Genomic DNA, 27,202 nt, shown 5'->3' with positions numbered 1-27,202 from the left:
CATCTAATCAATGCCTGAAATAACGTATGCCAATATATGAAGGAATGAGCACAGATTTATTTTTATAAAATAAGTTAGTTTGTAGAAATAGGAAATAATTATTGACATACAGTACTATAAATTGTATTTAATAAAATGTAGTTTTTTTTATACAGAAAGTATGATAATATGCGTTGGGTATGTGTGACCGGTGGTCAGGAGATTGCCAATCACAATAGAGACGCCTGGGTCCCAGCAGTTAGATGGCTGGCAGGGGGTGATGGGCAACAAAGCCCCTAGTGGGCTCGCTGTGGTCTCCACGCAGTTGCAGACTTTGGCTTTTTTCCTGTTGGTACAGTATGTCAGACAGTATCAAAGCTTGGTTGTCATGAATGTACTTTATTTCACCCTCATCTACTACGGTTTACTGTATTTAGTGGCTTCTGATTCTGAAAGAGTAAATATTCCCAGAAAATGAGTTCACATTTATTAATTGTACTTGCTTTAAATGAGAGTGGTGGAGGTGGTTTACCCTTGTTTCCCTTGTTGAATGCCTTTCTTCATTTTCTGTTTTCAGCTGTGTTCCACTGAGAACAGAATGGTTCCCAAAGCTACAGTGAAGCCATAGGTGTTCAGAAGATGTATTAGTAGCCTGCCTAGTGCTTGATTTAACCTCCATACCAAAATCAAGTGAGACCACTGCATCTTCCAAAAAATCATACTGTTGCTGATAGTCACCCTGTGGATTATTTTCCTTAGGGAATCTCACTGTATCTCTCACAAATATTCTGAGTATTATAATAGGCATAAAAAGAGACAAACAGTTTGCTATTAAACTGGTTTTCTGATAGCGAGAGGAGGTTGAAGGTAAATACCAGCAGGGCTGTTGAGAATGTACACAGGAACTGGTTCCTTGGTCAAATACAGGAGGTGTGACACCACCCCTCCTAAAAAAATTGGAAGGAAATTCTATGAGCAGCACCACTGGGCACCCACCATGAGTTCTGCCCTCTCTCCCCTTCGTACACACTATGCTGTCCCCAGCCTGCCCTACTAAAAATCAGGGTCCCTGCATACACAGGATGGGACCCAGCAGGACCCTCCAACAAGCCCATGACCATAAAAAAGAGTAACACTACCCCCCCCCCCCTTGGCGCCGCTGGTTGCCAGCTCATGATGTGCAGTATTGAGTCTCTTTTTTTAGTGAAGAGTAAAGTACAAATCTCTCAAGAGTTAATTGTAAGTATCCATTGTGGAACTACTCATAGATTGTCTCATGGGAGATACACTGTGCATGTAGGCAGCTGCTGTAGGACATGTAAAAGATCCAGGTACTGTACTTGTTCATGCTGCAGATCTGTTAAAGTTCTGCTCTGCCCCAGTGAAGACATATCAACGTAAGGGTCCACATTCATACCAATGACATTGTAAACATACAGTACTATTTATACTTTTATGCTTGTCTTTTGATCTTCCTTACTCTCAATTGTACTTCTTTTCCCCCTTCTCATTCAGTTCATAATGCTACTCACAGCTATTAATTAGGGATGTGCACGGAATCTTGTGTTTTGGTTCTAATTTCATTGTCATGTTTTCATTTCGATCTTGGTTTTTCAAAATAGTTATGATTGGAATTCGGATATAAAATATCAATCTTCGGTTTTGGATTTCTTGATAATGGATAAAAACAGCTAAAATCATGTATTTCTTTTCAATCCAAAACCCTAAATTTGTATTTAAAATCCGAATTCCAAACCACTATAACATTTGAACCTTGAATAGGTTCACTTCAATATGCATGTGGCTTCGGATTTCTAAAGAACAGAATCGCACATCTCTACTATTAACATTGATACAACAGTGTCACAAATCCATTGATGGTGGGAAACCATTGCCCCCCCACCAATGATAGAAAAAACACAGACCTCAGGCCATCAATGTTTGCTAAACAGGGATGTAGACAGAATCCCAGTTGTCAGAATCCTGGCGGTCAGAATACCGACACCGGAATCCCAACCGCCACAGCTATTCCCACTCTTGGGTGTCCACGACACCCATGGAGTGGGAATATAACCAGTCACCGAGCCTGCAGCGCTGCAGGCTCAGAGAGCCCGCAAGGTGCTTCGTTGCCCCCCCCCCCCACGCGGCATTCTGGCAGTCGGGATCCCAGCATCGGTATTCTGACCACCGAGATCCTGAGCGCCGGGATCCCCTACCCAACTGGCTAAACATAAATGGTCATTGGACATCCCTGCATCAACTCTGACCTTCTCAATAACTCATTGTGGAAACTCAATGTTTCCTGCAACCCCACACAGATGACCTGAATGCTTTTCTTATGCTTACCATCCTGATTTTAGAGCACAAGAGTTGCTTTAAATGGGGATAGGGGGGTGAGGAGGCTGTGAAACCATAATGCTAACTGCCACGCCAAATGTCCTACCCCACTTTTTTTGTTGATTTTGTTGTTTGGGGAGAATTGCATTTGAAGGTTAGTATATGTTTAAATTTATTTTAGTGTATTGAAGGCAGAATAGTTGCATTTTTATATTAAATAAATTATATAGTCTAGTAGCTTAATGTCATCTTGATTAAGACAGAGCTATACTATTGTATGATATTACAGGTAATATATTAAACACAGCAATGCTCCATTTGTACTAAACATTCACTGTAAAATAAAGTCTGTAATTTTATAACTCTATACTAAACATAGTTAAACCAAGATATGTTTAGAGTGATAGGATCAATGGTGTACAGAATCAAGATGAACAGATACAGGTTTTAAATGATCTTACTAATCTGTGGTCAATGGATTTTATAGACCACAGTAAACAATGTATCTAAATGCTTATTTGATGTTGAGAAACAATGACATTTACACTACAGACTTTTTCTGTATTTGACTTGTGATTAATTTGCAAATGGATTCATGCAATTTACAAGTCAGCAAATCAGTTTGTCCTGGTAAAAAAAATGCATTACTTCTAAAAAATCAGTAATTTCTATCCAGCTGGGGTTTCCCGCCTCTAGAGCTTTATTGTTCTCTCCATCTCTCATTCCAGTATTTAACAGTCTAAATACTGTACAAAAGTAACTTGAGGATAAAGAATTCCTTCTCCTCCAGTAATTATAGGCAATTTGCTGGTTCTAATTGTTCAGTATATAGGCAGGGCCGGTGCTAGGGTGTTCGGCACCCTCCTGCAAACTATAAATTTGCGCCCTCCCATACTTTACAAAGGGACAGCGCACATAATGCCCCCTGTAGCAGTGACACGTATACACATATTGCTCCCTGTAGTAGTGACACTTCCACACATAATGCCCCTGTACCAGTGACGCTTACACACGTAACACCCCCTGTAGCAGAGATGCTTACACACGTAACTCCCCCTTTAGCAGTGACGCTTACACAAGTAACGCCCACTGTACCAGTGATGCTTACACACATAATGTCCCCTGTAGCAGTGACGCTTACACATGCAACGCCCGCTTTACCAGTGACGCTTACACACATAACCCCCCTGTATCAGTGATGCTTACACACATTATGCCTCACAGTCAACACACACACACACACACACACACACACACACACACACAGATACACACAGATAGACACACACATACATACTGTACATACAGTACATTACACACATACACAATCACACATATATTACACATACACACACATACATACACACATCCTATCACTCACTCACTCTTTCCAGCCTCTTACCTAAGGAAGTCTGGCAGATCATCCTCCTGTTCAGCCTGGTCCCATGTAGCTCCACCCCCTCAGTTCCGTGTAGCTCAACCCTCTTTAAGGTCCGCACACTGCACTGACACAGGGGAGGAAAGAGGAGGCTTCATGCTGCCGGTGCCGCTGCCTGTCATAAAGTGTGACAGACGCAGCAGCAGGGGGACATCAGCTAAGTACAGGGATGCAGCGCAGGGAGAGCGCCTCCCTGCATAGCATCCCTTTGCTGAGCGGCTTGCGCCGGCTCTGTATATAGGGGTTGAAAGAAATGCATTTTTCCCATTTTGCAACGCCTCAAGTATCTTAAAATGACCATTGGCTATGCATATACATGCAAATGTTTAAGATATTTTAATTTATTAAGATATTCTAATAGGGTAAGATGCACTGTAGCACTGTATTACTTCTATGTATTAAAGTGGGAATGTAGTCTGGCCTTCCTCTAGAAAGCCCCCTTGTCAGTGTTAAAGTCTCTCACAAGGGATTGAACTAAGATTGGTTATGACAGTACAATATATGCTAAAACACATACACCCAGGTCTGTAATGAGAGATGTGTAAATGGTGTCGCCATCCTAGATACATGCTGGGGTGCCAACAAGGCGGAGGAAGATATTAATTACCTGGACAGGGTTTGTTAGAGGGGATCAGGTCAGCTACTGAGGGGGACATTGTCCCCTTTGCAGCACTGATGAGGGGGGCAGATATCATGTCAGCAGCTGGCCCCAAGAGGAGAGCAGCTCAACAGCTAGGAACGAGATGATGAGTGAGGCTTTGCGATCTCAATAGAGAATGTGAGCATAAGCAGTTTGTGTCGGGGTGTAGGATTGAGATTAGTGGTCTATGTCCAGGGGGGAGGATTTGAGGTGAGCAATCTGTGGCTGGGAAGAGGGGGGAAGTGAGCAGCTTTGTCTCTGTTGGGAAGGGGAAAATGATGAAGGGTCAAGGTTAGTGGTCCATGACGGTGCAGCCACCGGCAACCATATGCAGTAGGCACACACTACTTTTCTAACTTTTGTTAGAGGGTGTGACCATACCTCCCTGGATTTTGCCACACCCCTTTCTCAGTACCTAGGCCTATGGCCCTCATTCCGAGTTGATCGCGCGCTAGCTGCTTTTAGCAGCAGTGCCCACGCTAAGCCGCCGCCCTCTGGGAGTGTATCTTAGCTTAGCAGAAGTGCGAACGAAAGAGTAGCAGAATTGCTACTAAAAAATGTCATGCCGTTTCTGAGTAGCTACAGACCTACTCCTTTCTTGCGATCACTGCAGTCTGTTTAGTTCCTGGTTTGATGCCACAAACATGCCCTGCGTTCAGCCAGCACTCCCCCGTTTCTCCAGCCACTCATGCATTTTTACCTAGCACGCCTACGTTTTTTTAGCACACTCCCTGAAAATGCTGTGATGCCGCCTGGAAACACCCACTTCCTGTCAATCATACTACTGAAAAACGTTGCTCAAGCTTGAGTAAAACTACAAACTTTTGTGTGAAAGTACTTAGCGCATGCGCATGCGCATAAATGCGTACCTTGCGCATGCGCATAAATGCCGATTTTTCACCTGATCACTGTGCTGTGAAAAACGGCAGCGAGCTATCAACTCGGAATGAGGGCCTATGTACGCTCTTGGCGGCCTGTATGTGTGTATAATATATATATATATATATATATATATATATATATATATCCAGAGAAGTTGCACTCGCATACTGAACTGTCACAACTGCTGGGGTGCAATGGCCAGAGATCAGTCCCCTCCAGAAGCTGTCTAAAACATAGAAAAAGTGACAAGGAATGCACTCACCAGGCTTCTTCAATAGTGAAAATGAGATTTCTTTAATTCAGCTCACATAGTTTACAGGGTCAGGGTCAACGTTTCGGTACTCTATGGAACCTTTGTCAAGACCAAAATTTTAGGCTGCCATCTCCCCTGCACACATCCTGCCTGTGGAGCCATAAATACCCTAAGGGACAGCCCACCAATTAATTCCTAGCCAATAGGGAGCTCGTATCTATTATTTGCAGCAAAATACTAGTGTGATGTCCACCAAAAAGCCAAGACCAGTGTGTATAGGTTAATAACTACAAGCAGCAAAAAGAAATGAAAAAGGCAATAATAAAATAACCATACAGAAGATAAATGGAAGCAATTCCCGGCGGTGTAACGCACGCCACCATCGTGGAACGCATCGCGCGTTATACCTATCCCCTGTCTCCTGCGCCAGAGCAGGCATTGCGTCCTAGTGATACATGCCGGGCTGGTTGCTAAGAGACGTGGAATGACGCATGCTATGTCAGATGATGTGCGACCGGAAGTGCGCTTTCTGAGACAGGAAGCGTGATGCGTTCCACCGGACTCTACACTGTGGTGCGAGATCCCTAGAGCAAACACATTTGTGGCTTATGTTGGCTCTCCATTGAATGTGTCACTGTGTATCACGCGACTATCTTCATGTTATTTACCTGTATGTTGAGCATCAAGTGACACAATCATTTCGTAAAATATCTTTTAAAGTATCATGCATCATAATATCATTAACATGAAAATTTACCATGTAAGCACAATGAGGTACAGTAAATACTTTCCTCTCTTAAGAGCCACCCTTTTGATCTTTTAGACAACATATGCTGGTTAGATTAACACGATAAACATTGTGTCCAAGCAAAATAACGGTGTTTCTTTTCTGTATCACTCACTCTGAGGACAAAATTACAATACCATAGCAGGCAATTTGATATACTAGAAAGGTTAATCTTTATTCAGAAATAATTTGCATTCAATACAATTAGCTTTATTGAAGTAATTAACAATAGGGTTTTCTTACTAATTTTTGAAGAGGTCTCTTCTATTGGCCAGCAACAGATAATTAATATAGCTGGAAAATGGAAAAAAGTATATTTACATAGCTCCAGCTCAACACTTATTGCTGTGCCTCTAAAACAATATGATTGTTATTTTATTACTATGTGTTTTTTGATGTGTATGTCAGTGTGAGTCTTTTGCAGTCATAATAAAAGTTAAGTTTTCATTTAAATAATTTCAAGAGTACCCCAAAAAATAGAGTTGTCTTTCTCTCCTGTTCATTAGTACACTATTATGGGGGTGCTAAGGGCGGGAGGAGAATAACAGTCGGTATGAGTAATTCTAGAAAGGCAATTGTAAATAATAAGATACCATTAAAACAAATGGGCAAGGGAAATGCTAAGCTAAAATGTATGCTTGCAAATGCAAGAAGTCTATCAGATAAAATGGGGGCATTAGAATGGCTTGTATCAAAAAATCAATAGGATATTATAGGTATTACGAATACATGCTGGGACGACTCCCACGACTGGGTTGCTAATTTGGAGGAATATTCACTTTTTAGGAGGGATAGGGCTACCAAAAGAGGAAGAGAGGTATGTGTCTATGTAAAACCATCTCTAAAACCTAACTTAATAGATGTTATTTACGAGGGGACTGAAGAAAACATTGAATCGCTATGGGTTGAGATCACAAGTGGGGGCATTGAACTAAAAAAAAATAGTCATTGGCATGTGCTACAAGCAACCAGATATTAGCGTACGTGAGGAGGTACAACTCTTGGGGGAATGGGAGACATCCTAGTGATAGGGGATTTCAATTATCCTGATATTAATTGGAGTAACGATTCATGTGTAAAAGCTAGGAGCAGCAGGTTTATAAACACATTAAAGGATCAATACTTGTCTCAATTAGTCGAGGACCCAACCAGAGGTAATAATATTCTGGACCTAGTTATTACCAATAATGTGGACATTATATCATACATTACAGTTGGGGAGACCTTGGGAAACAGTGATCACTATATAATCACATTCAACATCAGTTTCAAGAAACATAGCTACAAGGGATCAACCAAAACATTAAACTTTAGAAAAGCTAACTTCAATATGCTGAAACAGGCACTAAATGACATTGACTGGGAAGTTTTGTTTCATGATAAGGACATATCGGAAATGTGGGATGCTTTAAAAGGGTTGCTGGATAGCAATATTCACAAATTCATTCCCATGGGCAGTAAACGCAGGAGTACTAAACACAAACCAATGTACTGTAGCTTAATAAGGAGGTCAAGAAAGAAATGGCTAAAAAGAAGTGTGCTTTCAAAGCATTTAAATCAATTGGAGGGGAGGAGATATTCCAGTATTATAAGGAATGCAATAAAAATGCAAAAAAGTAATAAAAGCAGCTAAAATTGTAAATGAAAAGCAAATCGCTATAGAGAGTACAGCTAATTCTAAAAAGTTTTATAAATACATAAACAGTAACAGGTTAAAAAAGGAGAATGTAGGCCCTTTAAAAGAAGAACTGGGAGCCTTGATAAATGATGACAAAATAAAATCGGATATACTGAACAATTTTTTTTTAATCAGTATTCACCAGGGAGGATCAGAAGGTGATAGTAGTGTATAATGACAGTGAAGGTAATGATTGTTGGCTTGATGTTTGTTTAAGAGAGTAAGTAGTCCTGGAGAGACTAAGCTACTTAAAGATTAATAAATCACCAGGCACAGATGGTTTTCGCCCGAGGGTTATTATGGAACTTAGGGCAAAGCTAGCAAGGCCCTTATACTTGATTTTCTATAGTTCAATTAGAACAGGTACAGTACCGAGGGATTGGCATATAGCTGAAATAGTGCCATTATTTAAAAAGGGGTCTAAAAATCATCCTGGGAACTATAGACCAGTTAGTATAACCTCTATTGTGGATAAAATATTGGAAGGAATTTTGAGGGATAACATAAAGGATTATCTGCAGAATACTAATATTATTAGCAAAAGTCAGCATGGGTTTGTGAGGGACAGATCATGTCAAACTAATTTAATTAGCTTCTACGAGGAAGTGAGCAATAATCTTGACCAGGGCAAAGCAGTGGATGTGGTCTATTTAGATATAGACTAATCATGAAATTAAGGGAAATTGGCCTAGGAAAAACTATTTGTACATGGATAGGTAATTGGCTGGATAACAGGGTACAACGAGTAGTGGTCAATGGGATGTTCTCCAGCTGGGCACCAGTAGTCAGCGGAATACTGCAAGGGTTCGTACTTGGCCCGCTACTGTTCAATATATTTATTAATGATCTAGGAATAGGCCTGGAAAGCACAGTGTCAATCTTTGCAGATGATACTAAAATGTGTAAGGTAATTAATTCAGAAATCAATGTGGAGTCTCTACAGAATGATTTACTTAAAGTTGAAACCTGGGCATCTAAATGAGGAATGAGGTTCAATATTGAAAAATGCAAAGTTATGCACTTTGGGATTAAAAATAAACTTGCATCCGGGTTGATCTAGAGAGCGATTTACTATGTGTCCCTTCGGTCTCCTATCTACCTTGGGTTTCATGCAAACGTTACCCTCAATTTAGCTACCCTTCACCCACTGTAGAGCTAACACTTAGGCACTGGGAGCACCTGAACAAAAAACTGAAATTATCTACTTACCCCTCTCCCCTAACTCCTATCTGGAATAGCTCAGCATTTCCCCCAGGCCTTTCTCCAGCAATGGCCCGTCCTTGGATCGCTGCAGGCATCACTAGAATTGATCACTTTACAGGAACTCACGCTATCAAATCGTTCTCTGATCTACAAGCTAAGTATGGCTTGTCCAACTCTTTGCATTACCAATACCTACAAATATGTCACTACCTTTGTTCTCTGCACCTATCATACCCACTACAACTTCCCTCCTCTTTTGAAAGGTTTTGTATGTATAATCCCACTGACAGGGGCGTCATCTCACTCCTTTGGAAATCCATTTTGTCCCCCAAACCTCCCTCCCTTGAACCACACAAACAGGCATGGGAAACAGACCTGGGGCTTCATCTCGAGGGTAAGGATTGGGAAAATATCCGGGTTGCGACCTCAAGATGTTCCATCAGCGTGGCCATTCGCGAAAATTCATATAAAATCTACACAAGGTGGCATTTAGTGCCAGAACGACTGCACAGAATCTTCCCTGATACATCAAACCTTTGTTGGAGAAATTGCGGTCTAGTAGGTAAGTTATTTCACGTATGGTGGTCCTGTCCAATAATCGCCCGCTACTGGGCTATGGTCCGCGCCCTCCTTGCCCAACTACTGGACTTGACTCTGCCTCTTTCACCTGTTAACTTACTTCTCTGTGCTCCACTGGATCAGACCCCCAGAGACTCAAATAGACTGATCCTCCATATTTCTTGTGCAGCCAAATACCAAATAGCGCGTAATTGGAAAGCCCCTGATGCACCCAACCGCCAGGCACTAATAAAAGGATTTGGTTCATTGAACAAATGGAATACATCACTAGTCTCCAACACAATACAGTACAAAAATTCAACTTCACTTGGCTCCCCTGGTACAGACACCAAAATTTCCCCCTTCCGGGTCTTAAATAACTATGAAACCCGATAATATCTCATAAATCCCCCTCCACATTCATTTTTTTCTCTCTCCCTATTCTCTGTTAACGAGGTTCTTGACTCGTCGGAGGTTACTTTCTCCTTCTGTCTTTACTTCCCTTCCTCCACCTTTCCACCCACTACCCTTACTCATCTTGATTAGATCTTTTACCACAACTCAATAGCTAAAATCAACAGGATAACACGCTTTTAATGTCTTCTCTTTCTGTTTATTGTGATCTTCATTATTATGTTTCGAGTCTTGATAGTATTGATTCCTATAATTTCATTCCTTCCGAAAAATATGTATATTTTTGATTACCTGCTTTCCATGGTCTCCCTGACAAAATTCATTGAATTTATGTTTTTTGTGTCCTTACATGTTGTTAACCATGTTTATCTCTCCTAATAAAATTTCATGACTCAAAAAAATTAAAATAAACTTGCATCCTACACACTTAATGGGGAAAATATAGGGGTAACAGTACTGGAAAAAGATTTGGGAGTGCTCATAGATAATAGATTTAATAACAGTACACAATGTCATAATGCAGCAAAGAAGGCAAGTAAAGTCCTTGCGTGCATAAAATGGGGTATTGAGACAAGGGTCGCGGATGTTATCCTGCCTCTGTACAAATCATTGGTACAACCACACCTGGAATATTGTGTTCAATTTTGGGCACCATATTATAAAAAATATATTGGGGAGCTCGAAAGAGTTTAAAGGCAAGCTACTAAACTGATTAAAGGGTTAGAGACACTGGAGTATGAGGAAAGGCTCAGTAGGTTAAATATGTATTCCCTTGAAAAGAGGAGACATTATTAATATCTTCAAATATGTAAAGGGTCAATATAAAGAGTTAGCAGGGGATTTGTTTATTAATAGAACTCTGTATAGGACACATGGGCACTCACTGAGGCTAGCAGAGAGAAAATTCCATACAAGACGTAGGAAAGGGTTCTTAACCGTAAGTGCAATAAGTATTTGGAACTCCCTGCCGGAGAAGGCAATAATGGCGGACTCTGTAAATGCATTTAAAAATGGTTTGGGCAGTTTTCTAGCTGAAAAAAGTATCCAAGGCTATAGCATTTAGTACATTGACATTAAGTAACTGGAAGTGGTACGAAATATAATTGTCAATTGGTACGAAACCATTACTTCAGATGGTGCATTGTAGTATGCACAGCTTGATACAGAGTGCAGGTAGAACCTGATGGGCATTTTACCTCTTTTCAACCTCATTAACTATGTATTATATAACTAGGGAGCACCACCGGTCCATATTGCAATACTCAGATAAGCTTCAATCTTTGTAAAGCAATGTATGGGCAGTAGCCTTTGTTCTTATGCTTTATGTCTTAAACTGTATTACACTATGTTTGTTTTTACTTTTTATAATATGAATGCATTAAAGCATTTTGAAAAATCCATATGAGTGGAGACTACGTATGGATCACTCCAAGTTTTGATATAAGCTTTAAAGCATTATTGTTTGGTACGGGTCCACTTACTTGATTTCACACATACGGGTGGTGTTTATAACCCATGGTACTAAGAGGCGCTTCTGTCATTTTTTTCACTTAGATTGGAGGAGTTGTTATATGCCTGAGACAAGGAGCTTGGCTATCCTATAAAAGAGGAATTTCCTGTGCACAAGACATGTTGGATGGACTAACTTGTGTGAATTAATACTAACTGTTGTAGCGCCGGACAGGTCTGTCCAATTTAATATATGTATATATATATATATATATATATATATATATATATATTTGTGTGTGTGTATGTGTGTACTCATGTAGCAGTTCAACAATATTTTAAAAATATTTAATTTTAAATACCTCTGGTGGGGTATGCAGTTAACATACCGCCTGTTGGGATCCTGGCTATCTCAATACCAATGCCGGGATCCTGAGGGGGGTACCATACCACCACCAGAATACCAGCAAGGTAGGTGATTCCCCCTCTTTGACACCCAAAGAGAAATAGAAACTGTGGTGAGTGAAGCTCGCCACCGTGCCCGCAACGTAGTGAGTGCAGTGGCCAACAAGGGGCTTTGTTGCGCTCACCCCCCTGATGGCATTCTAGCACCCGGGATGCCAGTGTCGGTATACTGACAATAGGTATCCCATGCAGTGGAATCACATACCTATCCACCTGTTGATGGTGGTGTTTATGGTGGTGGGCTGCCATGTTCATTAAACCATACTGGTTGTGCAGTTCTGCAGGAGCATAAGGGTCTACTATGGGACTGGCCAACTGCCGGTACTGCTCTTTCCTGCAGAACGCCTCTTATAGCACCCCCAGTATCATCTGTCTGCCCAGGGTGCAGTGGATGGGAAGAACAAGTGGAAACAATTCTAGAAACATTCTGCCAAGTGTTACTGTAAATATATTCTTGCTAGAATAATGATTCTATACTTTCCCTGCTAGTGTCATAAAATATAATTGCTAATCCAAAATTTAGGAGGTTACTTGTATATAATCCTCATTGGATAGCACAGGCTCACACAACACATATTAAAGCGGCTCCCTGAGTCTTACAGGACACTCAGGTAAAGTGTCCTTAGTGTTTATAAAACACTATGCAAACATATGCAAGGCCAAAGGTATTTGGTACTGTATTTGACAATTCTCATTTATAAATTGGACTTCAAAAATGCTGTTAAATAGAGTACTACTTTTGGTTTGCTAAGGCTTGGATTTACCATTCATCTAACATATTATTAGCATGGATAAAATAAGAAATGACAAAACATAATGTACAATGTACATGAATTTTCAAAACCTACCCAGATTACTCTGTTAAAATAAATAAGATATTACATCTCCAATATATTCTGTATATTTTCACCCTCTCATTTTCCTGGTAAATTATCATTTTTCAAATACTATCTCCCTTTGGGCTGATTGTTAGCACTTTAGCATTTTGCAATCACAGCTGTTCTTATTAGCACCCAGCCCATAAATCTGTCTTACAGAACATTACTTTGGTTTCATTGTGGATTCTTAAGACAAGATTCTCAAAGGCACAGAAATAGACTACAGCATGGAGAAGGAGGATGACAAAACAAGAAGCAATTAGGCAAAAAGGATGTCCTGTAAAGCATTTTAATTACAGATCCTTGGCAAGGAGAATACATAGGATAAGGCAACAGTTTTTGGAAATAAAATATTTATTTTTAAAAAGTCTAAATATTTGAGTTCCATTTGTGACTTATAACTATTATATTGCTATTGGAATAGATGGCATGAAGCCTAAAAAATGTTTATTAGGATTTTGATTACTAATATTTCTCCATTGCTATTTTAAATGAGCGTAATTTAGCAGAAGTGCTCATTAAATGCTATGCTGCTTTTCCAAGTGATGTCACTTACTCTGTCTGTTCAAGAACGAGCTCATGTTTTAAGGATATCCATATTTCAGCAAAGGCGAGTACTGTAAATCAAAATAAATGGGGAGATTTATGAAAACTTGTAGAGAAATAAGAGAAAAACTACCAACCAATCAGCTCCTGTCATTTTACAAACAGCCAGTAAAATGACAGAAGCTGATTGGTTGGTACTTTATTTCTCACCACTTTGTCTCTCTCCAAGCTATAACGGCCCATATATCAGTCGGGGTGTGCCAGTGAAGACCAGAGATGGGAAATACTAGTTTAATAGCTCCTGCACAGTGATAGTTTAGAAATAATTTCTATAGGAAACCATTTAAATGACACCCAGCTGCACACACTTCACAACAGAACTGGAGGTCTGAGAAGCAGTGCAGAATGTTTAAAATTCCTGTTAAGCAATTAATAAATGAATTTCCCCTGGATGATTTGACATATTTTTCTGATTGCAGTCTACACTTGCAGGGTAGACCATTTTATTTATTTAAAATTAGAGTCTTGAAAATACCTGCGTTGGCTTAATCTACTGGAATGGGCCAATTCTTTTATAAGGAGACTCATTCTGTATCTTCACCACTTTCTTTCTTGTGCAGTCATATTCAATGTTTATGCCTGATTAATGAGAAGGAGCAATTGCTTACATTTACATAACATGTTCTATTTATGAAGCTGTGTTGTTGGGAATCAGCATTCATAGGGACTGCATATAAACCAATGCATTTTCATCATTTTCAGAACAAACATCCGTTTGGTTTCCTGTCCTTAGTTTACCTTTTTCTATTAAGTTAATTCTAAGCTATGGCAGAGCAGGAAACTGTTCTAAACTGTTGTTGGGAAAATGCTGTATTTAAAATAAAACCCAAGGTCTTGCACTTTGTAGATGTAAGATACCATCAACCGTAGCCTCCTAACCCCCAATATTTCCCTTAAAACTTAACTCTATAGGCAAGCTTATCAAATGTCTTAACCATCCTCTTAATCTGTTTAGGCTATTCTACATGGATACCATATCTCTGCAGATTTAGGGGAACATTTACTAAGCAGCGATAAGAGCGGAGAAGTGAGCCAGTGGAGAAGATGCCCATGGCAACCAATCAGCACTGAAGTAACATCTATAATTTGCATACTATAAAATGATACAGAGCTGCTGATTGGTTGATGTAGCAACTTCTCCACTGGCTCACTTCTCCGCTCTTATCACTGCTTAGTAAATGTCCCCTTAACTCTTTTTCTATATGCAACCTACTGAACCCTATACCAACATTTCTACATGACTGCATCATAAAGCACAGCTATGCACTTTTGCTATCTGTCTGGACCAATATGCAATCTCTGCCAATTGATCTCATGTTTTATACTCCTATTTTTGTATTTTATTTTGTTTTATCAAATATGCAGTCTTATTTTAATACTGTGTTTGTTTCAAATGATAAAGTACTGCCTAGTATACTGGCAATATTTACTGTAAATAAATGTTTAGAAATAATGTGTGTGTTGTCTATATTTTTGGGAATTGCCAAGTCTCCAAATATTACATTTGCATTATTAATCGCCAGGTGGCTTTTTTTAAGATTAATAGAGCACAATTTGCCAAGGTTAAAATATAAATACTGATTTGAACACCTGCGTTTGTGCTTAATGTAAATATTACAGATTTTTAAACTTTTTACTTTTTGTAATTTTTCCCTCAGGTCGTTCATTCACCACCACTACAGTTGTTTTAGATGGTAAAAACGGATCTGTCCACAAACCACCAGTAAAAATGACCAAAACAGTCTCGCAAGACCTGAAGACGACTTTCAGCTCTCCAGTAGCATGGCTGCTTGTTGTTGCACTGATAGTGACATGGTCCGCTGTAGCTATTGTCATTTTCGATTTGGTGGAATATAAAACTTTTGCAGGTAGGTCCAATCTTTACTGCTAGTATTTTATTTGCAAAGTAACTTTAATGATTTCTTTACTTTTTAATTCCCACAGTCACAAAATACTCTAATATGTAGATACAAATAAATTTGCACGAAAAGGCTAAAAGTAAATACTATATACCACTATGGGGATATAGCCTGTCCATCGGTTAAAAAAGTCTCTTTTATGGTGAAATGGACACCCAGAAAACACTAATAATACAAATAAGTTAAAAAATGCAAAATATACAGTACATGTTAACAACTAAATTACAATATATTTGCATAAAAGGTAGTACACATACAGTAATGTAGAAAATAACTAATAGTACAAATATAAAAAGGAAATTATGACTGTGTATTAGCAAATTAATTCATATATTTTATAATCAAAAGAAAGATGATGACTAATATTGATCGTATAAGCATAAAAGTAGCTACATTTTTAATAATAACATCATGTGTAATATTTTTGAAGCTTCAAAAATATCTACCATGAATCAAGTAACAATTTTTAAAGATGAAAAGTGGCAGTATAGATAAAAGTTGAATTTTTTGACAATGATAAAGAAGTAGAATCATGTATATAATGTCCCAATAAAGAAGGCACTCAGATATAGCAAATGTTCAATCCAAACCACATGTTTGGCCAAGTACTTTCGGGGTAACAAACCCATCCTCAGGCCCACACAATCAAACAGTGGACCTGAGGATGGGGGTTACTACCCTGAAAGTACTTTGCCAACAAACGTGATTTGGATTTAAAATTTGATGCCTTCTTCATTAAGATATACTGTATCTGGAGCTTGAATAGTGCACCGGAGCAAGATTTCTGTAATATGTGAGTGCCAGCAGAGAATGGACATATTTTCTCTCTCTTTCTCTGTATATATATATATATATATATATATATATATATATATATACACATACATACATACATACATACATACATACATACATACATTCCTCAAACTACAGCAAAATACCAATTTTCCACAATAAAATGAAGATGAAAGAACATAAGAAAAAAGTTAGCATTACTAATATAGAAAGGGAAAGGTACAAAACTGAGAAAGGGTAGAAAACCACTATAAAGTAATTGAATATCCTGAAAGCTAGATAAAAAGAAACTACTGTATCAGAGAAGCTATGAGTTAAACTGTTCTATAAATTGAGTTACAGTTGTCAGTGGTTGCGATAAGAGTTAATGTACATGAGTAAATCCATAAAAAGGTCTTCATTATACTTCAAGGAAGAAATTCTGGCTGATAAAAGTGAAAAACAAACATATTATTTTAAAAAGTTTGCAAAATGCCATCTAGAACATACAGCAGAGATGTGGCAGAGAATCTTGTGGTCTGACATAGCTAATCTTGAGGTTATGATATATGTGTTGTGCAAATCAAGCACTGTACAACAGCCAGGTTGCATCAATCCCATTGTAATGTATGGCAGTGGTAACATCCTGTTATAAGAATATTTTTTGTTGTCAATCTTGTCAGAATCAAAAGCAGAATTAATAGTTAAAATAACAGACAAATCTTGGGCAAAATGTACTACTCTTTACCCAAAAGCTTGGACTGGGATGGGATTTTGTCTGCTCAGCACAAGAGCAATACAGAAGTAGCACAAAATGTAGCAAATAGCTGTCCTTCATTGGTCCAGTCCAAGTACTGAATATTACCCATAGGCAAAGGATATCCGGTTGTCCAGAAATCCCCCTTCTATTGAGCAATGGCTCAAATTATGACAACAATAGCAACAGTATATAATACAATTACTAAAGCTGCTAGCACAACATGCAGATTAAGGGACAGAGCAGAGCTGTTGCACATTCCCAGCAGTAGCAGCTTCTTCTAGCAAGTTTGCTGTATATGTGGATCTGAGCACTTAATCAGTGTGCTGTACCAGAGAGTAGCTCCTAAGAAGAAGAGATAGGTGACATACCATGAGGTGGGAGTATGGTTCTTCTGCTGCTTTTCCAGACTCCTACACTTACTCCAATGTTCCACAGAGCAACAGATTGTGGACTGCAATTGGAAACCCCCCTTTAGAAATCTTGTGTTTGCCCGTTACCCCATTGACAGAAGACCTTAAACTTTCTAGTAGTAGTAGTACTAGTAGCAGAAGTAGTAGTATTAGTAGCAGCAGCAGCAGCAGTAGTAGTAGTAGCAGAAGTAGTAGTAGTAGTAGTAGAAGTAGTGGCAGTAGTAGTAGTAGTAGTAGTAGTGGTAGTAGTTGTAGTAGAAGTAGTAGTAGTAGTAGTAGTAGTAGTAGTAGTAGTAGTAGTAGTAGTAGTAGTAGTTGTAGTAGACGTAGCAGTAGTAGTAATAGTAGTAGCAGCAGTGGTACTGTAATTAAATGAATACATTAGTTCTGTAAGCTGATTATATACTACTATAAAAATAATAATGATAATAATTATGATTATATTATGCTATTAGATGGCATCTGACCACTAACACTTAAAGGCTAATTTTACCCAAAAGGATTCATGTCATTTTGGATTATATAGATGAGATATATAAAATAAATAATGCAATGTGCTGTACCTCTCCTTCCACTGCCCAAGTTGAAGATCTTGCATTGCCTCACATAGGGGTCTATTCATGTACAAATGCGATATTTTGGTCTAACTTATCACCAAGCATCGCATTTGTATGTGTGGGTTTTGAACTTATCTTTACAGCAATTCATTAATCCCTGCCTGAACTCTGTCGCGTAGTGCTAAACTGCCAGTCCACGATGCCCTCTTCTCTGCTGCTGCCGTGCCTACTTCGCTGATCTGCCTCTTGCGCATGCGCACATCATGGTTGGCGAGCTGCCAGTTAAGTGGTTGCTAAGGAGATTCCTCACAAGCCAGAAGCAGTGCGAGCTGGGTAAAAGGGGCAGAGCTTGCGGGACGGAGTGGCCAGTACCAAAGCAGGGGAATCCAGGGGAAAGAACAGGCTTAGCGTCAGGCAGGTAGATACTACACCATCCTCAGGCGGCAAAGCGGCACAGAGGAGAGAAGCGGAAAGCTGAGCTTTCCGCTTCTACATGAATTGCAGATACCATACAAGTGTATGGTACTGCGATTCCAGCACAGAGCAGGGATACCGCTGGAGAAGTAATAACGTTCTCCGCAGTAACCCTGCTCTGTGCATTGCAGGAAGCGGAGTAAAGCCCTGTTTACCGCAAAATGGGGCTTTTCTCCGCTTCATGAATAGACCCCATAGTCTGAGTAGATGAATCTATGTCCTGCTTGGAGAGTGGTGTTTTCTAAAGTCCCTACAGTGTAGCAATGTTGTCAATGTACCCATTTGGATTACACTGACAACACTTATAGAAGTTGAAAAAAAGCCCTTCCACCATTGAGCAGGAGAGAGAAGCTCCTGTGTTTACTGGTAGAAGCTTTGCTAAACCTTATGGGGTATCTTGCATTTCATTATTTTACCTACAGTATCTCTCCTAGACTGTAAGGTCTCAAAGACAGGTCCCTTCACCCCCTTGGTTCTAGTCCTGTACTATCCTAGTCTTCAGTACTTCCCTATACACAGTCTGCAGCTCTAATCCTTTCTGTTTGCCCTACCATGGCAATAGGTCATTGAAAGTTGTTGTTATTATTATTATTATTATTATTATTATTATCTTACTGTAATCGTAAAAAAATGGCAAAGTTTGATTCTTCTCGCTTGTGCTGTTTGGATATTTTGTATTGCGTGTGCATTTTATTGTAATTTTTCATGTATGGCACTCTGGACATTTTGTGGCATAATATAAAAAGCCAGCAATGACATTTTCTTGCAAATGCATTTGCGAATGTTTCAAAATAGAATATATTTTGAGAAAGCTACAATTTTGGAATAAATGGTAGATTAAAAAAAAAATCTGCAGTCATTTCCTGATTAATCATCGTTATCTTTCTATCAGTAGAATAGTTAGTTTATTACTTCTATTCACAGAAAGCCTTCTGTCTTTCAAAAACTTGACAGTAGGATTAATTTCAGCACAAAATGTAATAAAGTTTCTGGCATTGTCATTTCCCTATTCATGTGTAGATAATGAAATGTAAATTTGTGTTTAGTGTTCATTCCATTTAATATTTGCTACAAATACATGCCTTTCATTATTGAAATCCCCATACATCATGTGCTTAATTTGATGGTACTGTAGATATGGAGATAATTCTAAAATAAATACAAATGTCATTTGTTTATATCATTAAACTTGCTACTACTGCTCAATTTGCATTACAGATGCAGGATTATTGCAACCATTTCTCATTAGAATTCCTATGTCATTAAATCTAAACCTAAAATATTATAATTGACAACTAGTTTACATTTATTGTTATCTATACACCTCCATACATAACATACAATTGTTTCAATATTCAAACTTACTTTTCTGTGTTATTTATAAAGTTAAGAAGTTTGTATATGCTATACAAATCTTTTTATATAGTTGTCTAGTGTATTGACTAATCAGTCACTGCAGAGGGGAAGGAGCTGCTTCACTACACTGTGCTTTATCTTGTTACGGGATGCAGTCAAAATCCCAACAGTCAGAATACAATGCGGTATCCCAACTGTTAGAATCCTGATGGATCCCACTTGTAAGTACAAGGGTTAGGGTTAGGCACTGCAGCATGCGTCTTCAACCTGCGGCCCTCCTCCTGTTGTGGAACTACACATCCCAGCATGCCCTGCTACAGTTCTGCTATTAAGGCATGCTAAAACTGAGGTAGGGCATGCTGGGATGTGTAGTTCCACAGCAGCTGGAGGGCCACAGGTTGAAGACCCATGCACTAGAGGGAGGGTAAAAATTAGGCTGTGGGGGAGGTTAGGATTAGGCAGCGCGGTGGGGGGGCAGTGTTGGACTGGGGCATGTAGGGCCCACTGGGAGAATGCAGTGGTAGGGGCCCATGTTTAGGGGTGTGGCCAGTCTGCATAGGGGGTGTGGCCTACCACCTCATTCGTTTGATTAACCTTTAGAGAGTGAAACGTCTGGGCCCCTTCATAAATATACTGTATACAGTAAATTCAGCTGCTGCATGCATGATAATGTACAAGGGGGGTAATTCCAAGTTGATCACAGCAGGATTTTTGTTAGCAATTGGGCAAAACCATGTGCACTGCAGGGGAGGCAGATATAACATGTGCAGGGAGAGTTAGATTTGGGTGGGGTGTGTTCAATCTGCAATCTAATTTGCAGTGTAAAAACAAAGCAGCCAGTATTTACCCTGCACAGAAACAAAATAACCCACCCAAATCTAACTCTTTCTGCACATGTTATATCTGCCTCCCCTGCAGTGCACATGGTTTTGCCCAATTGCTAAAAAAAAAATCCTGCTGGAATTACCCCCAAGATTAATAACAGCAATGCACTGTTGAAAATAGACCATAGTCCAGTATAAGATTTCATATGTATAATGTATATATCAAGTGCACAGTCTGGAACCTGATCCTTATAGCAGGAGGTGGGGCCCCCTAGGCAGAGGGGCCCACCGGTGGTTTCCGCTGTACCCCTGTGTGCCAGTCCAAGCCTGGGGGGGTAGGTCAGTTAGGATTAGTCTGCAGGAGGGAATGGTTAGGATTAGACTCTAGGAGGGGACGCTTAGGGTTAAACTGCAGTAGGGGTAGATTAGGGTTTAAATGCTTACTGGGATCCGTCAGGATTTTGACTGTCTGTATGCCACTGTTGGCATCCTGACCATTGGGATACTATATGCCTGGATTTCATACCCAACCCCTTGCAACAGTTCCAGAGAGTGTAAAGCCAGAGTTTGTGTCATTGCCTTCTTTGCAATGGTGAATTTATACAGAATAAGTGATGTCACAACAAGCCTTTGCTGAAATCACGTGGTTTATCAGTTTTTTGCTATGCCGTATCATTAAAAATTGTAGGGATTTTAATATACTGTACATTTAAAGACAATAAAAAATGCAAACATTAAAACATCTGCTTATATGTTTTATTAATGCATACTGATCATTTCTATATTCATTATTATTGCTTATAACAGTAATTTAATTCATGTTAAAACCTGGGTTTTCAAAACACTTTTAGCCATTTCTAACTTATTCAGGTGTAAGCTCTGTCGCTAAGAAATCCTTAATTAAATTGTACTGGAAATAAGGTAAGAAATATTGAGTGTTATCCTGTTAAAACAAATTGCAAACTAAACAGGTTTAATGTGTTACACAGCAATTGCTTCAAAGATTATCAATACTTCCTAAGTGCATTGTATTACTGTAACAACATTCAGAGATCTTAAGCACCACAGTAATCATAGGGGGTGATTCAATTAAAAGTGAGGCCTGCGATGTGCTGTTGGAATGACATGGAAATGCTCACAGTACCAGAACATCAGAGGCAAAAACACCCCATTTACCTTTTCCCTCACACAGAGAAGGGTTGGGGTTCGGGGCGTTAGAACAAACAACTTATTTTTGCCTCTATGCACATTTCTTTGTGTATGTTTGGTTTGAGTATCATCATCATCATCAATCATCGTCATCATCATCATCATGACACACATGAGCCCTATACTTGGTGCAAAATGTATGCCAGAAAACTAGTGATGAGCGTGTTCGGATCCTCGGGATCCGAACCCGCCCGAACTTCACCTTTTTTTTTTCACGGGTCCGAGCAACTCGGTTAACCCGAGCGCGCCCGAACGTCATCATCCCGCGGTCGTATTCTCGCAAGATTTGTATTCTATATAAGGAGCCGCGCGTCGCCACCATTTTTCACTCGTGCATTGGAGATGATCGTGAGAGGACGTGGCTGGCGTCCTCTCAGTTTCTATGTTCAGTGGGCTGCAAATTGTGCTGCAAATATCTGTGCTCAGTGTGCTGCAAATATCTGTGCTCAGTGTGCTGCAAATATCTGTGCTCAGTGTGCTGCAAGTGCAAATATCTACGTTCTATGCCTGAAAAACGCTCCATATCTGACTGTGCTCAGTGTGCTGCAAATATCTGTGCTCAGTGTGCTAATTGCTTAATTGTGGGGATTGGGGACCAGCAGTATTATATAGTAGGAGGACAGTGCAGAGTTTTGCTGACCAGTGACCAGTGACCACCAGTATTATACGTTCTCTGCCTGAAAAATGCTCCATATCTGTGCTGCATTGTAGTATATAGTAGGAGGACAGTGCAGAATTTTGCTGACCACCAGTATAACTATATATATAGCAGTACGGTACAGTATTCCACTGCTCTACCTACCTCTGTGTCGTCAAGTATACTATTCATCCATACCTGTGGTGCATTTCAGTTTTGCACAGTTAGCTGACCACCAGTATATACTATATAGCAGTACGGTACAGAAGGCCACTGCTCTACCTACCTCTGTGTCGTCATGTATACTATCCATCCATACCTGTGGTGCATTTCAGTTTTGCACAGTTTGCTGACCACCAGTATATACTATATAGCAGTACGGTACAGTAGGCCACTGCTCTACCTACCTCTGTGTCGTCAAGTATACTATCCATCCATACCTGTGGTGCATTTCAGTTTTGCACAGTTAGCTGACCACCAGTATATACTATATAGCAGTACGGTACAGAAGGCCACTGCTCTAACTACCTCTGTGTCGTCAAGTATACTATCCATCCATACCTGTGGTGCATTTCAGTTTTGCACAGTTTGCTGTCCACCAGTATATAATACATAGCAGTACGGTACAGTAGGTCACTGCTCTACATACCTCTGTGTCGTCAAGTATACTATCCATCCATACCTGTGGTGCATTTCGGTTGTGCGCAGTATATATAGTAGTAGGCCATTGCTATTGATATATTACTGGCATATAATTCCACACATTAAAAAATGGAGAACAAAAATGTGGAGGGTAAAAATAGGTAAAGATCAAGATCCACTTCCACCTCGTGCTGAAGCTGCTGCCACTAGTCATGGCTGAGACGATGAAATGCCATCAACGTCGTCTGCCAAGGCCGATGCCCAATGTCATAGTAGAGAGCATGTAAAATCCAAAAAAATAAAGCTCAGTAAAATGACCCAAAAATCTAAATCAAAATCGTCTGAGGAGAAGCGTAAACTTGCCAATGTGCCATTTACGACACGGAGTGGCAAGGAACGGCTGAGGCCCTGACCTATGTTCAAGGCTAGTGGTTCAGCTTCACCTGAGGATGGAAGCACTCATCCTCCTGCTAGAAAACTTAAAAGAGTTAAGATGGCAAAAGCACAGCAAAGAACTGTGCATTCTTCTAAATCACAAATCCCCAAGGAGAGTCCAATTGTGTCGGTTGCGATGCCTGACCTTCCCAACACTGGACGGGAAGAGGTTGCACCTTCCACCATTTGCACGCCCCCTGCAAGTGCTGGAAGGAGCACACGCAGTCCAGTTCCTGATAGTCAAATTGAAGATGTCACTGTTGAAGTACACCAGGATGAGGATATGGGTGTTGCTGGGGAGGAAATTGACAAGAAGGATTCTGATGGTGAGGTGGTTTGTTTAAGTCAGGCACCCGGGGAGACACCTGTTGTCCATGGGACGAATATGGCCATTGACATGCCTGGTCAAAATACAAAAAAAAAAATCACCTCTTCGGTGTGGAATTATTTCAACAGAAATGCGGACAACTGGTGTCAAGCCGTGTGTTGCCTTTGTCAAGCTGTAATAAGTAGGGGTAAGGATGTTAACCACCTAGGAACATCCTCCCTTATACGTCACCTGGACCGCATTCATCAGAAGTCAGTGACAAGTTCAAAAACTTTGGATGACAGCGGAAGCAGTCCACTGACCACTAAATCCCTTCCTCTTGTAACCAAGCTCCTGCAAACCACACCACCAACTCCCTCAGTGTCAATTTCCTCCTTACACAGGAAAGCCAATAGTCCTGCAGGCCATGTCACTGTCAAGTCTGACGAGTCCTCTCCTGCCTGGGATTCATCCGATGCATCCTTGAGTGTAACGCCTACTGCTGCTGGCGCTGCTGTTGTTGCTGCTGGGAGTCGATCATCATCCCAGAGGGGAAGTCGGAAGACCACTTGTACTACTTCCAGTAAGCAATTGACTGTCCAACAGTCCTTTGCGAGGAAGATGAAATATCACAGCAGTCATCCTGCTGCAAAGCGGATAACTCAGGCCTTGGCAGCCTGGATGGTGTGAAACGTGTTTCCGGTATCCACCGTTAATTCACAGGGAACTAGAGACTTGATTGAGGTACTGTGTCCCCGGTACCAAATACCATCTAGGTTCCATTTCTCTAGGCAGGCGATACCGAAAATGTACACAGACGTCAGAAAAAGAGTCACCAGTGTCCTAAAAAATGCATTTGTACCCAAAGTCCACTTAACCACGGACATGTGGACAAGTGGAGCAGGGCAGACTCAGGACTATATGACTGTGTCAGCCGACTGGGTAGATGTATTGCCTCCTGCAGCAAGAACAGCAGCGGCGGCACCAGTAGCAGCATCTCGCAAACGCCAACTCGTTCCTAGGCAGGCTACGCTTTGTATCACCGCTTTCCATAAGAGGCACACAGCTGACAATCTCTTACAGAAACTGAGGAACATCATCGCAGAATGGCATACCCCAATTGGACTCTCCTGGGGATTTGTGACATTGGACAACGCCACCAATATTGTGCGTGCATTACATCTGGGCAAATTCCAGCACGTCCCATGTTTTGCACATACATTGAATTTGGTGGTGCAGAATTATTTAAAAAATTACAGGGGAGTGCAAGAGATGCTGTCGGTGGCCCGAAGAATTGCGGGCCACTTTCGGCATTCAGCCACCTTGTGCCGAAGACTGGAGCACCAGTAAACAGTCCTGAACCTGCCCTGCCATCATCTGAAGCAAGAGGTGGTAACGAGGTGGAATTAAACCCCCTATATGCTTCAGAGGATGGAGAAGCAACAAAAGGCCATTCAAGCCTATACATCTGCCTACGATATAGGCAAAGGAGGGGGAATGCACCTGACTCAAGCGCAGTGGAGAATGATTTAAACATTGTGCAAGGTTCTGCAACCCTTTGAACTTGCCACACGTGAAGTCAGTTCAGACACTGCCAGCCTGAGTCAGGTCATTCCCCTCATCAGGCTTTTGCAGAAGAAGCTGGAGACATTGAAGGAGGAGCTAAAACAGAGCGATTCCCGCTAGGCATGTGGGACTTGTGGATGGAGCCCTTAATTCGCTTAACCAGGATTCACGGGTGGTCAATCTGTTGAAATCAGAGCACTACATTTTGGCCACCGTGCTCGATCCTAGATTTAAAACCTACGTTGTATCTCTCTTTCCCGCAGACACAAGTCTGCAGAGGTTCAAAGACCTGCTGGTGAGAAAATTGTCAAGTCAAGCGGAACGTGACCCGTCAACAGCTCCTCCTTCACATTCTCCCGCAACTGGGGGTGCGAGGAAAAGGCTAAGAATTCCGAGCCCACCCGCTGGCGGTGATGCAGGGCAGTCTGGAGCGAGTGCTGACATCTGGTCCGGACTGAAGGACCTGCCAACGATTACCGACATGTCATCTACTGTCACTGCATATGATTCTGTCACCATTGAAAGAATGGTGGAGGATTATATGAGTGACCGCATCCAAGTAGGCATGTCAGACAGTCCGTACGTATACTGGCAGGAAAAAGAGGCAATTTGGAGGCCCTTACACAAACTGGCTTTATTTTACCTAAGTTGCCTCCCCTCCAGTGTGTACTCTGAAAGAGTGTTTAGTGCAGCCGCTCACTTTGTCAGCAATCGGCGTACGAGGTTACTTCCAGAAAATGTGGAGAAGATGATGTTCATCAAAATGAATTATAATCAATTCCTCCGTGGAGACATTCACCAGCAATTGCCTCCAGAAAGTACACAGGGACCTGAGATGGTGGATTCCAGTGGGGACGAATTAATAATCTGAGAGGAGGGGGATGTACACAGTGAAAGGGGTGAGGAATCGGATGATGAGGAGGAGGTGGACATCTTGCCTCTGTAGGGCCAGTTTGTGCAAGGAGAGATTGATTGCTTCTTTTTTGGTGGGGGCCCAAACCAACCAGTCATTTCAGTCACAGTCATGTGGCAGACCCTGTCGCTGAAATGATGGGTTCGTTAAAGTGTGCATGTCCTGTTTATACAACATAAGGGTGGTTGGGAGGGCCCGGGTGGGTGGCAGGGCCCAAGGACAATTCCATCTTGCACCTCTTTTTTCTTTCATTTTTCTTTGCATCATGTGCTGTTTGGGGTCTATTTTTTTGAAGTGTCATCCTGCCTGACACTGCAGTGCCACTCCTAGATGGGCCAGGTGTTTGTGTCGGCCACTTGTGTCGTTTAGCTTAGCCATCCAGCGACCTTGGTGCACCTCTTTTTTTCTTTGCATCATGAGCTGTTTGGGGACTATTTTTTAAATCTGCCATCCTGTCTGACACTGCAGTGCAACTCCTAGATGGGCCAGGTGTTTGTGTCGGCCACTTGGGTCGCTTAGCTTAGCCATCCAGCGACCTTGGTGCACCTCTTTTTTTTCTTTGCATCATGTGCTGTTTGGGGACTATTTTTTAAATCTGCCATCCTGTCTGACACTGCAGTGCCACTCCTAGATGGGCCAGGTTTTTGTGTCGGCCACTTGGGTCGCTTAGCTTAGTCACACAGCGACCTTGGTGCACCTCTTTTTTTCTTTGCATCATGTGCTGTTTGGGGACTATTTTTTAAATCTGCCATCCTGTCTGACACTGCAGTGCCCCTCCTAGATGGGCCAGCTGTTTGTGTCGGCCACTTGGGTCGCTTAGCTTAGTCACACAGCTACCTCATTGCGCCTCTT

General features: G+C 40.9%; 1 protein-coding gene across 1 annotated transcript in view; it reads left to right on the top strand.

Annotated features, from left to right (window-relative positions):
• The window catches only part of TRDN (triadin), an 862,718-nt gene that overhangs the window by 36,409 nt on the left and 799,107 nt on the right, over positions 1-27,202 (top strand). Inside the window, exon 2 of the mRNA XM_063919338.1 lies at positions 15,226-15,435. Coding sequence (XP_063775408.1) covers positions 15,226-15,435 — 210 coding nt within the window. The remainder of the gene's footprint in view (positions 1-15,225; positions 15,436-27,202) is intronic.

The sequence above is a fragment of the Pseudophryne corroboree genome, chromosome 4 (genome assembly GCF_028390025.1).
Source record: "Pseudophryne corroboree isolate aPseCor3 chromosome 4, aPseCor3.hap2, whole genome shotgun sequence".
Taxonomy (NCBI): Eukaryota; Metazoa; Chordata; class Amphibia; order Anura; family Myobatrachidae; genus Pseudophryne; species Pseudophryne corroboree.
The sequence above is the reverse complement of the archived record's forward strand: the minus strand, read 5'-3'. Positions and strand labels throughout refer to the sequence as shown.